The sequence below is a fragment of the Oreochromis aureus genome, linkage group 2, assembly GCF_013358895.1.
Source record: "Oreochromis aureus strain Israel breed Guangdong linkage group 2, ZZ_aureus, whole genome shotgun sequence".
In the NCBI taxonomy this organism is placed as follows: domain Eukaryota; kingdom Metazoa; phylum Chordata; class Actinopteri; order Cichliformes; family Cichlidae; genus Oreochromis; species Oreochromis aureus.
The window spans coordinates 12,569,982-12,583,214 of NC_052943.1; the positions used below are offsets into that span (position 1 = coordinate 12,569,982).

At 41.9% G+C, this 13,233-nt stretch overlaps 1 protein-coding gene across 8 annotated transcripts in view; it reads left to right on the forward strand.

Moving 5' to 3' along the window:
• The window catches only part of LOC116336023 (protocadherin alpha-C2-like), a 188,698-nt gene that overhangs the window by 121,492 nt on the left and 53,973 nt on the right, over positions 1 to 13,233 (forward strand). Inside the window, exon 1 of one of the 8 annotated variants that reach the window (XM_039618120.1) lies at positions 1,004 to 3,498. The exons of 5 other annotated variants lie outside the window; for them this stretch is intronic. In XM_039618120.1, coding sequence (XP_039474054.1) covers positions 1,120 to 3,498 — 2,379 coding nt within the window. In that variant the 5' untranslated portion in view covers positions 1,004 to 1,119. Of the gene's footprint in view, positions 1 to 1,003; positions 3,499 to 4,081; positions 6,578 to 7,424; positions 9,911 to 13,233 lie in introns of those variants that run through there. 2 more of the 8 variants (XM_039618138.1, XM_039618148.1) reach the window with 2 other exon arrangements.

Here is a 13,233-nt window from a genome sequence, read left to right on the forward strand (position 1 = left end):
CTGGGGAGACAATAACCCGACTGACCAGTTGGAGGAACCCAAAACAAGCTAGGTGTGTTTTTTCATGATTCATATAATACTGACGACGGATTTTTAGGCTAATAGTTAGGCTAACACAATTACCTCTCATCTTTTCTTTCCTCACAAAACCGATAGATCCTCCACTTCTTGTAAGTATATCCCAGCGCAATTCTTAGCATATTTTGGTTCCTCCAACTGGTCCGTTGGGTTATTGTCTCCCAGAAACACTTCCCTTGTGCTTTTGGAAATCTGTTTTTTCCTATTTCCGTTGTCGGTTTTCCTATTTCCATTGTGTTTTGTGTGCTTTTGCAGCGTTTTTTTTTATTGCTGGTGTTTTCTTAAGTTGCAGTCCGTTTGGCCTCTCAGGGCCACCGTATAAATATCAAAAACATGTGTCAGAGTAAATCGATAAATTCTTCTTAAGAACGTTAACAACTTTTAAAGGGCATCCTAAGATTTTTATTGGTTTACGGCCACATAAAAATTAGTGGCACATGGTTTAATAGCTGTATTTTGGTAAATTAATGGGTACTAATTATGTTTAGCAGCTGCACCGCATGCATTCAAAGTGCACTGAACCGCTGTCCATGGTGCTGGCAGCAGCTTTCTTCTGTTTTGTGTCGTTATAGTCAGGTGCTGTCCGTTGTGCTGACTATTCGGCCGTGTACAAAAATAAAGATGAATAATAATAATAAAAAAAGATGATTAAAATTACAAACGAATTTATTAAACTGTATATTTCATCCAAAAAACCGTAACTTGTGGATTATTCTGACATGGATTTTAATTCTGTTATATCTTATATTAAAAAAAAACATCTTCTATTTCGGGCCATGTAACCGAATATGTCACAAGATGCCGCTAGAGACCATGCAAAAAAATACTGTCGTTGGTGTTTAGAAACTCCTCCTCATTTAATGACGAAAAGATGAAACGTCACCATCTGGCATTGCTTTGTGAAAGAAGCGCACAGACGATCAAGGCCCTAATGAGTGAGGATCCTTGGCGAGAGTGGATACATGAAGGGATATTTTTCATACTGGGCGTTTCTTTCCAGGAAGTATAAATCAGGATTTCATACTTTTTGTATAAACAGCGATGGCTGCTCGAACACAATGGGATAATATTTGGAGCCTGTTGTTCAGCCTTCTTTGTCTCTGTGAATGGTCCGTGGCTCAGATATCCTATTCCATTTTTGAGGAGGTGGACAAAGGCGCTGCGGTGGGAAATCTAGCGAAGGATTTAAATCTCAGTGTGCAGCAGCTTCAGTCAGCGGGTCTTCAGATTACATATGGGTATAAAAAACCGTATTTTGATATCAATCTTGAATCTGGAGTACTTTACGTTAGCGAGAGAATAGATCGGGAGGAGCTATGCCCTAATACGGTAAAGTGCTCTTTAAATATCGAGGCCATATTGAGTAACCCTCGCAGTCTTCATCGAATTGAAGTTGTAATCAATGATATTAATGACAATGCCCCGTCTTTTCAAGAAGATATATCTACAATTGATATGTATGAGTCCTCATATGTCGGAGAAAGGCATCCACTGCCGATAGCGCATGACCCAGATGTTGGCGCTAACTCAGTGAAGACTTATAAATTGAACGCGAATGATTATTTCTCTTTAGATATACAGAGTACTGGCGACCAGAGTGTGTCTGCTGAGTTGGTGCTGCAGAAAGCCTTAGATCGAGAAAAACAAGCTGTTATTGAACTCACTCTGACTGCGATAGACGGAGGAAAATCTCCCAAAACGGGGACTTTGCAAATACAAGTTAATGTTCTGGATGTGAACGATAATTCACCCGTGTTCAGTAAATCTCTCTACAAAGTCCAAGTAATTGAAAATGCAAATATTGGCACACCGTTACTAACACTGACTGCGAGTGATTTAGATGATGGTATTAATGGTCAGGTTGTGTACACATTTACAGAAAGAGGACGTTTAAACCCTGATGACAAATTTTCCCTGAATAATAATACTGGGGAAATTACTGTGCGAGGAAATATTGATTATGAGGAAAACCAGGCATTTGAGATCCGCGTTCAAGCCCGAGACAGAGGAACTCCTCCTCGCAGTGCACATGGCAAAGTTTTAGTTGAAGTCATTGACGTTAATGACAATGCTCCAGAAATCTCAGTGTCTTCAATCATGAGTTCAGTGAAAGAGGACGCTGAAATAGGCACAGCTGTTGCTATGGTGACTATCACCGATCAAGACGGGGGTAAAAATGGCCTCACAAACTGTAAGATAACAGGTTCTGTGCCATTTAAATTAAAATCCAACTATAAAAACTATTATTCTTTGCTAGTGGACGGGCTTCTTGACAGAGAGACTGTTTCCCGATATGATATATATATTGTAGCTACAGATGAAGGGACGCCCTCTCTGTCCAGCACAACTGTTATCACTATTCACGTTTCTGATGTAAATGACAACCCTCCTAAATTCCCGAACTCTCCAATTACTCTGTATGTGAAAGAGAATAGTCCGATTGGAACTACTATTCATAAACTGACAACGACAGATTTGGATTTAAATGAAAACGCAAAATCAATGTATCATTTAATTAGCAGCTCTCCCAAGACCACGCAAATGGCTTCAATGGTAACTGTTAATTCAGAGACAGGAGATATAGTCAGCCTGCAGTCTTTTAACTACGAGGAGTTAAAAGATTTCCAGTTTAAAGTTCAAGCCACAGACTCTGGTGTTCCTCCGCTCAGCAGCAACGTGACTGTCAACATTTTAATCCTGGATGAAAATGATAATAATCCAACAATTCTCGCTCCTTACTCTGAGCACGGCTCCATTAACAGTGAGAGCATCCCCTATTCTGCTGAAGCGGGATACTTTGTGGCAAAGATCAGGGCTGTAGACGCAGACTCTGGATACAATGCGCTGCTTTCTTATCACCTGTCTGAGCCCAAAGGAAACAACCTGTTCAGGATCGGAACCAGCACCGGGGAGATCCGGACTAGGAGGAGAATGAGTGACAATGACCTCAAAACTCACCCCTTGGTGGTCTTGGTTTCTGATAACGGAGAACCCTCCCTGTCAGCTACTGTGTCGATTGATGTGGTGGTGGTTGAAAGCACAGCTGAAATTCAGACTCAGTTCAGACATGTGCCTGTAAAGGAGGACAACTTCTCTGATTTGAACCTGTATCTGCTGATTGCCATTGTGTTGGTGTCCGTCATCTTTCTGCTCAGCCTCATCACTTTAATAGCAGTCAGATGCCACAGGAATGACGGCACTTTCAGCAGGTACAGCGCCCCCATGATCACCACCCACCCTGACGGGAGCTGGTCTTATTCTAAAGCTACTCAGCAGTATGACGTGTGTTTCAGCTCAGACACGCTCAAGAGTGACGTAGTGGTTTTCCCAGGCCCTTTTCCACCTGTAGATGCAGAACTGATCAGTATTAACGGAGGAGACACTTTTACCAGGACTCAGACTTTACCTAACAAAGAGAAGGTAAGGGTAAACTTTCTTTTGTGAAGCTTTTAGGTCAACCGTAGCATAAAAAAATTGCACCTGTACTTCACGGAGACACTAACAAGGACCCAGGCTGAACCTGTTAAAGCGGTATTTAACATTTCCAGTTGTGTTATTTCATTACAGAAATTAACCAGTATATTAAGTACAGTTTGGAGAACATTTTATATTTTCTGTTTTATTTTCGTTTTATACATGAACACTGTGGATTCGGTGGTGTGTATATGTGTTTTTTCTTCTGTTCATTATCAGACAAAATCAATCAACTTATGAAGTTGATTTACATATAGTATTAAGTTAATTTAGTAACATTTCAGATGCATTTTACCAACAGTACAAACGAATGTGAAATACTAAGAATCGCTCACAAACATCCGTTGACTTTTTATGAAAGAGATATCGTGACAGTTGTGGCAGATCTCCACGTGGTGGCACCGCAGACTGTGACACTGAGATTTCTGTGTTGTAGTTTCATGCTCCTCCCAGTTGTACAAGAGGATGTGGCTCTCCGGGCTTTTTGACAAAGACGGTGCGAAAGGACCGAGGGTGTATATATTATTTTGTACATGTACATGTACGCTATAATTTAGCGCATATCTGAAATTGTATTTTTAGTAACTATAGAAATTGTGAGAAGGTGGCCTTGTTGGGATCTGCGTTTCAGTTACGTTGTGGATTTATGCATGTACCAATGAGGACGTCTATTGTTTCATATCTGGTGCTTGTGCTGCTGGAGTGTTCTTGGGAAGCGCAATCTGTGCAGCTCTCCTATTCCGTGTTTGAGGAAGTGGATGTGGGGACTTCTGTCGGAAATGTCGCTAAGGATTTAAATCTCAGCCTTCAGGAATTGGAATCTCGCATGTTTCAGATTATCAGTGGCTCTAAAAGAAAATATTTCGAGGTAAATCTAAAAACCGGTGCTCTCTATGTGAATGAGAGAGTAGACAGAGAGGAGCTCTGTGCGAAGACCCTAAAATGCACAGTCAATGTAGAAGCTGTGATAAACAATCCTTTAAAGCTCTATCGCGTAGAAATAAATATTCTAGATGTCAACGACAACGACCCGTTATTCACGGAAAGATCTCAGATTATAGACATAGCAGAGAATACTCTGCCTGGGATGAAATTCGCTTTGTCTGAGCCTATTGATGCAGATGTGGGGAAGAATATGGTTAACGCTTTTAAGCTGACGCCCAATGAATATTTTTCTCTCGCTACAATCAAAGGCGGAGAAAGCGTCTATGCCGAACTAGTCTTACAGAAAACGCTGGACAGAGAGAAGCAGCCTGTGATAAATCTCACAGTGACTGCTGTAGATGGAGGGACTCCATCCAGATCTGGCACGTCACTAGTTATTATACATGTTTTAGATATAAACGATAACCCACCAGTGTTTAGTACCCCCTTGTACAAAACTCGTTTATTCGAGAATACACCAATCGGGACAAATGTGGTTACGCTAAATGCAACAGACGCAGATCAGGGAACAAACGGTGAGATAATGTATTCTTTGAGAAGTAAAGGGCAGGATCGTATATTAGAGATTTTTCACATTGATCCTGTAATGGGGGTGATCACGGTCAAAGCTAATGTTGATTATGAGGAATATACAGCGTTTGAGATCCGCGCAGAAGCTTACGATAAGGCCCAGCCACCGATGTCTGCTCACTGTAAGGTGCTGGTTGAGGTAATAGACGTAAATGACAACGCTCCGGCGATAGCAGTGACGTCACTCCTCAGCAGCGTAAAGGAGGACGCAGGTGTAGGTACTGCCATAGCACTTGTATCCGTACTCGACCGCGATGGCGGTAAGAATGGTGAAATTAAATGTAAAATAAAAAATGATGTTCCCTTTAAACTAGAAACCAACTACAAAAACTATTATTCTTTAGTCGTTGACGGGGCCCTTGACAGAGAAATTACCTCCCAATACAACGTTACAGTTTCAGCGACCGATGAAGGGAGTCCGCCCTTAATGAACACAACTGTGATTACTGTTCGCGTTTCTGATATAAACGACAATTCGCCTAAATTCTCAGAATCGGTGGTTAATGTCTACGTCAAAGAAAACAGTAAAGTTGGGGAGATTATTAAAAGGGTAACTGCACATGATGCGGACACTGACCGGAATAGTCAGGTGAGATATTCATTTTTAGAGAGTAACAGTAAATCAGTGCCGGTGTCTACAATGGTAAACATTAACTCAGAAACTGGAGACATAATCAGTCTGCAGTCTTTTAACTATGAGGAGTTAAAAACTTTTCAGTTTAAAGTTCAGGCCACAGACTCTGGTGTTCCTCCGCTCAGCAGCTACGTGACTGTTAACGTTTTAATCCTGGATGAAAATGACAACAGTCCCACGATTCTCGCGCCATATTCTGAGCATGGCTCCGATAACAGTGAGAGCATCCCCTATTCTGCTGAAGCGGGATACTTTGTAGCAAAGATCAGGGCTGTAGACGCAGACTCTGGATACAATGCGCTGCTCTCTTATCACCTGTCTGAGCCCAAAGGAAACAACCTGTTCAGGATTGGAACCAGCACCGGGGAGATCAGGACTAGGAGGAGAATGAGTGACAATGACCTCAAAACTCACCCCTTGGTGGTCTTGGTCTCTGATAACGGAGAACCCTCCCTGTCAGCTACAATGTCTATTGATGTGGTGGTGGTTGAAAGCACGGCTGAAATTCAGACTCAGTTCAGACATGTGCCTGTAAAGGAGGACAGCTTCTCGGATTTGAACCTGTATCTGCTGATCGCCATTGTGTCGGTGTCCGTCATCTTTCTGCTCAGCCTCATCACTTTAATAGCAGTTAGATGCCACAGAACAGACGGCACTTTCAGCAGGTACAGCGCCCCCATGATCACCACCCACCCTGACGGGAGCTGGTCTTACTCTAAAGCTACTCAGCAGTATGACGTGTGTTTCAGCTCAGACACGCTCAAGAGTGACGTAGTGGTCTTCCCCGCCCCCTTTCCACCTGTAGATGCGGAACTGATCAGTATTCACGGAGAAGACACTTTTACCAGGACTCAGACTTTACCTAACAAAGAGAAGGTAAGATGCTTTCAACCACTAATTCCGGTTCAAGGGATACCACCCCTGTCTGTATTTTGATACCCGCACATAGCATAATACTGTAACATCAGCATACATGGTTTAATGCAAAATTCGTAAATTCATGCAGAAAAGTAGATTACATACGTTTTTTATTAGAGTAATGCTGCAAATATGACTGACCTCACTGAAGTATTTTCTTAATCAATCGACTATATGAAAAGTCCTGGTTTAATACCGTAAATAACTAGTAATTATATGGTCTGAAGCTGCATAATGGGAATGGCGCTCTCCCCGGTGCTGATTTCTCTTTGTCTGCGAGTCTTTGGTGTTTAGCTTCATGTCCTGAAATAGCTTATTTGTGAGACTCAACACCATAGGCTTGTATAAATAACATTTTGAAGTTACATGCCCATAAATGATCAGCTGGTCCATAATTTGTACCATATAATTTAGAGTACCTAATATGTTCACCTGGAAAGGCAAAATCGTTTGGTTATATAACTTATAATGTTTTAACCTAATGTGAAGATTTTCTCTGTTCTACTTAACAAAACTCTTCTCTGATTGCGTAGTTCCAATTTACCTGGCTTCTTTTAGTGTGCACGACGTTTTCTGCAACACAGAAAGTTAATATCTTATGACATCTGATATTCGTGATCCATTTCTTGTGTGTTTGGGAAAACAAACAATCTCTAAATATTAAATTGTTGTCAATAAAAGGAACAGTAGATGTCGCCCTAGACCACAAACTCACTGATGTAAATTATGAGTTAAAGCTCCACCTTCACTGTTGGTGAAATAAGAGACAGCCTCTGCATTTCTGTCCGGGTTAGTAAATCGCCTCGTCTTGAACGATGGTATCTACGTGTAGAGAGCTTGGCTGTCTTTCGGATATTTGTCTGCATTAGTGAATGAAGTGCGTTTATTTCCCTGGAATAATATCTACAAAACAGAATGAGTCTCCGACACCACAGAGAGCGGGAATGGATATGGTGCGCCATTATTCTTTGTTTATCCCGCTACTGTGTAGCTCAGATTTCCTACTCTGTTTCTGAGGAGGTGGACAAAGGCACGGTAGTGGGGAATATCGCGAAGGATTTGAACATTAATACACAACAACTGGAGGAACGAGGATTTCGGATTGTATCGGGATACAGTAAGGCATATTTTGAGGCTAATTTACGGACAGGAGCTTTGTTCGTTGGGGAAAGAATAGACCGAGAAGAGCTTTGTCCTAATTTACCAAAGTGTTCTTTAAATATGGAGGGACTGTTAAACCATCCCATGAATATTTATCGCATTGAAGTCAGCATTGTGGACGTCAACGATAACGCTCCGACATTCCTTGAACAAATCCATGTGTTTAATATCTCCGAATCGTCTTCAACGGGAGAGAGGTATCCGCTCCCGGCAGCTCAGGATGCAGACACTGGCAGCAATTCAGTGAAATCCTACAACTTAAGTCCAAACGAGCATTTCTCCATAGACGTCAGTAGCGGAGGAGACCATTTGTCTGCTGAGTTAGTGCTGCAAAAAGCTTTAGATCGAGAGAAACAATCCGTTATTAAATTAACATTGACAGCCGTTGATGGGGGAAAGCCTGTGAGATCTGGCACCATGCAGATTTTTGTGAATGTCATAGACGTTAACGATAACACGCCTTCATTTAGCAAGCCGCTTCATAAAGTAATCGTCAGTGAAAGTGTGCCTATAGGTACAACAATACTCAAATTAAATGCAACAGACTTGGACGAGGGTTCAAACTCAGACGTCAGGTATTCTTTAATGAAAAGAGGAAATGTAAATTCCCCTGAAAAGTTCATTGTTATTCCTGAGAGCGGTGAAATCATTGTGAAGGGTAATCTGGATTACGAGGAAAACACCGCATATGAATTACGAGTGCGCGCTACCGACCAAGGCTCTTCCCCTCGTAGCGGTTATTCTAAAGTGCTGTTAGAGATTGTTGATGTCAATGACAATGCACCACAGATTTCAGTAACTTCACTTATGAGCCCAGTAAAGGAAAATGCTGAAATTGGAACAGTAGTTGCATTTGTGACTGTAACGGATAAAGACGGGGGGCAAAATGGCCTCACCACTTGTAAATTGAAAGATTCCGTCCCATTTAAGTTAAAGTCAAATTACAAAAACTATTACTCACTGATAGTTAACGGTCAGCTTGACAGGGAGACACTATCACAATACAGTGTAACTATAATCGCTACCGATGAAGGCACTCCGCCTCTTTCAAGCACTGCTGTAATCACTGTGCACATTTCTGATGTTAATGATAATGCACCGAGTTTTCCAGATGGCTATATAAATATTTACGTGAAAGAGAACAGTAAAGTGGGAGACATAATCACAAAAGTGACAGCATGTGACGCTGACACAAATGAAAATGCTAGATTAACTTATTCATTAATGGAAAACTATCCCAAAGAATTTTCGATTTCAACTGTTTTAAACATCAACTCAGATACTGGAGATATAATCAGTCTTCAGTCTTTTAATTACGAGGAGCTGAAAATATTCCAGTTTAAAGTTCAGGCCACAGACTCTGGTGTTCCTCCGCTCAGCAGCAACGTCACTGTCAACGTTTTAATCCTGGATGAAAATGACAACAGTCCCACGATTCTCGCGCCATATTCTCCGCATGGCTCCGTTAACAGTGAGAGCATCCCCTATTCTGCTGAAGCGGGATACTTTGTGGCAAAGATCAGGGCTGTAGACGCAGACTCTGGATACAATGCGCTGCTTTCTTATCACCTGTCTGAGCCCAAAGGAAACAACCTGTTCAGGATCGGAACCAGCACCGGGGAGATCAGGACTAAGAGGAGAATGAGTGACAATGACCTCAAAACTCACCCACTGGTGGTCTTGGTCTCTGATAACGGAGAACCCTCCCTGTCAGCTACTGTGTCGATTGATGTGGTGGTGGTTGAAAGCACGGCTGAAATCCAGACTCAGTTCAGACATGTGCCTGTAAAGGAGGACAGCTTCTCGGATTTGAACCTGTATCTGCTGATCGCCATTGTGTCGGTGTCCATCATCTTTCTGCTCAGCCTCATCACTTTAATAGCAGTCAGATGCCACAGGACAGATGGCACTTTCAGCAGGTACAGCGCCCCCATGATCACTACCCACCCTGACGGGAGCTGGTCTTACTCTAAAGCTACTCAGCAGTATGACGTGTGTTTCAGCTCAGACACGCTCAAGAGTGACGTAGTGGTCTTCCCCGCCCCGTTTCCACCTGTAGACGCAGAACTGATCAGTATTAACGGAGGAGACACTTTTACCAGGACTCAGACTTTACCTAACAAAGAGAAGGTATGTGCTTTTGAGTTTTTATTTTAGTGCTTTCTGTTTACAATTTAGATTTTATATTCACTTCATTTCAAAAAGTCATCAGACTCTCAAATTAAAGCAACAAAAAAGTAGGAATCCCCCGGTTGTCATAGCCGTTAATATCAGCGCTTATTGTAATATCAGCACTCGCGATTAATCTTCTTATCTACTACACCTCGAGAACAAAATGATCGTGCCCATTTTTTCCCTTGTTTTTTTAGATTCCTGTCTGCTTAACAAAACATTGCTCATACTTGTGGCTACAGCGCTATCCGTGGTGCTGAAACAAAGATGCAACGTTATGATTGAACTCTCAGTGCCAGTATATTCATAACCTTTTTTTTTTTAATTAAAATTAGTTAAAAGCACAAGGTCATATGTTGGCGAAGAGGTGTTTTTTTCTGATTATTGTATCACTTTGGTATTATTTCGTTTTAATTTGCTGTGAATTCACCTTCTTCCTAAATACACTGCACCACTGAGGTAAAATTCTAGCCTTTAATGGCTCTTCAGAGTTTCGGATTTATGTCTAAAAACGGATATGCGCAAATATTTAAGTATTATATATAAAAACTGACAACTGACCAAGACAAAAACTACAAGACTGCAAATGTAATTGTAAAATATTTGTAATGCAACAAATCATGGGGGCTTAATGTTGCTCATATTTCTCTTGGGTCGTCTCACATTTGCCACACGGTGTCGTTGGAGACCGTAGAAACAATTGTATATCTATAACTCCACCCTGTACGGGAAAACTGAGGCTGTCATTGGACACCAGTTTAAAGACACACTGGGACTGTACTGTGGCGAGAAGGGCTGCTTCTGCTCGATAATGGTGTTTATAGCGGATATTTACAGGATATAGAATCATCTGGATTTACAGATTTATGCGTTGACTGTTCAACTATGGGAAACCGAGATTGTGCATGGATTCATATGGTTGTACTTCTTTGTCTCTGTCACTGGTCTGCTTCACAATTATCGTACTCCATTTCCGAGGAGACGAACAAAGGCACTGTGGTGGGGAATGTCGCAAAGGACTTAAACCTCAATGTACAAGAGCTGGAAACCAGGGATCTGCGTATTATTTCGAGTTACAGTAAGAAATATTTTGACGTGAATTTAAGAACCGGAAGCCTCTTTGTTAACGACAGAATTGACAGAGAGGAGCTTTGTCTAAGCACGGCGAGGTGTTCCCTAAGAATACAGGCTGTTTTAAGCAATCCAGTGAATGTGCATCGCATCGAAGTGACCGTGTTAGATATAAATGATAATTCACCAGAATTCATTGAAAAGTCATTTTCGTTAAATATATCCGAAACAGTCTCAGCAGGAGAACGATACCTACTGCCTATAGCGGAAGATGCAGATTTAGGCAGTAACTCGGTGAAGGCCTACAGGCTGAATCAAAATGAACATTTCTCACTTGATGTACAGAGTGGCGATGAACATGCAATTTCTGCTGAATTAGTGCTGCAGAAAGCTTTAGATCGAGAAAAACAGTCGGTAGTTAATCTCATTCTGACCGCTGTAGATGGAGGAAAACCTGCCAAATCAGGAACACTTCAAATAACAGTAAACATAATAGATTCCAATGATAATGCACCGGTGTTTAGCAAATCTCTTTATAAAGTGAGAGTGACAGAAAATTCTACACCCGGAACCCTTGTGGTTAAGTTAAATGCCACAGATTTAGACGAGGGCATGAACAGTAAACTAATGTATTCTTTCATCAAAAGAGGCAGCAGTGATCCATCAGATATGTTTGATCTCAATTCAGAAACAGGAGAAATTACAGTGAAAGGTGGATTAGATTATGAAGGGACGCATGCTTATGAAGTGAGAGTACAAGTAAAAGATCACGGCATCTCTCCTCGTAGTGCGCATGCTAAAGTGCTTATAGAGATATTTGATATGAATGACAATGCCCCACTGATATCAGTGACGTCACTAATGACACCGGTAAAAGAAGACGCTGAACTGGGGACTATCGTTGCTTTGATTACAGTAAGTGATAAAGATGGAGGGAACAATGGTGCAACTAGCTGTAAGGTAGTTGGATCTGTTCCGTTTAAACTCAAGTCCAACTACAAAAATGATTATTCTTTAGTTGTAGATGGACTGCTGGACAGAGAAAGCACTTCTGTTTATAATGTCACCATTACAGCCACAGATGAAGGAAATCCACCTCTGTCCAGTAAAATGGTAATTACTGTTCATGTTTCTGATGTTAATGATAATGCACCTCGATTTACGCAACCTGTTATTGATGTGTATGTGAAGGAAAACAGTCCAACGGGCTCAGTAATTTATACAGTAAATGCCTTCGATGCTGATCTAGATGTTAACGCAAAGGTGACTTACACACTGTTAGCTAGCTCTCTTAAAAACATTCCAGTTTCATCTGTTTTAAATATAAATTCAGAGACAGGAGATATAGTCAGCCTGCAGTCTTTTAACTATGAGGAGTTAAAAACTTTCCAGTTTAAAGTTCAGGCCACAGACTCTGGTGTTCCTCCACTCAGCAGCAACGTCACTGTCAACATTTTAATCCTGGATGAAAATGATAATAATCCAACAATTCTCGCTCCTTACTCTGAGCACGGCTCCGTTAACAGTGAGAGCATCCCCTATTCTGCTGAAGCGGGATACTTTGTGGCAAAGATCAGGGCTGTAGACGCAGACTCTGGATACAATGCGCTGCTTTCTTATCACCTGTCTGAGCCCAAAGGAAACAACCTGTTCAGGATTGGAACCAGCACCGGGGAGATCAGGACTAAGAGGAGAATGAGTGATAATGACCTCAAAACTCACCCACTGGTGGTCTTGGTCTCTGATAACGGAGAACCCTCCCTGTCAGCTACTGTGTCGATTGATGTGGTGGTGGTTGAAAGCACAGCTGAAATCCAGACTCAGTTCAGACATGTGCCTGTAAAGGAGGACAGCTTCTCGGATTTGAACCTGTATCTGCTGATCGCCATTGTGTCGGTGTCCGTCGTCTTTCTGCTCAGCCTCATCACTTTAATAGCAGTCAGATGCCACAGGACAGATGGCACTTTCAGCAGGTACAGCGCCCCCATGATCACCACCCACCCTGACGGGAGCTGGTCTTACTCTAAAGCTACTCAGCAGTATGACGTGTGTTTCAGCTCAGACACACTCAAGAGTGACGTAGTGGTTTTCCCCGCACCGTTTCCACCTGTAGATGGAGAACTGATCAGTATTAACGGTGGAGACACTTTTACCAGGACTCAGACTTTACCTAACAAAGAGAAGGTAGGACATTTGTACTTGTCTTGTAA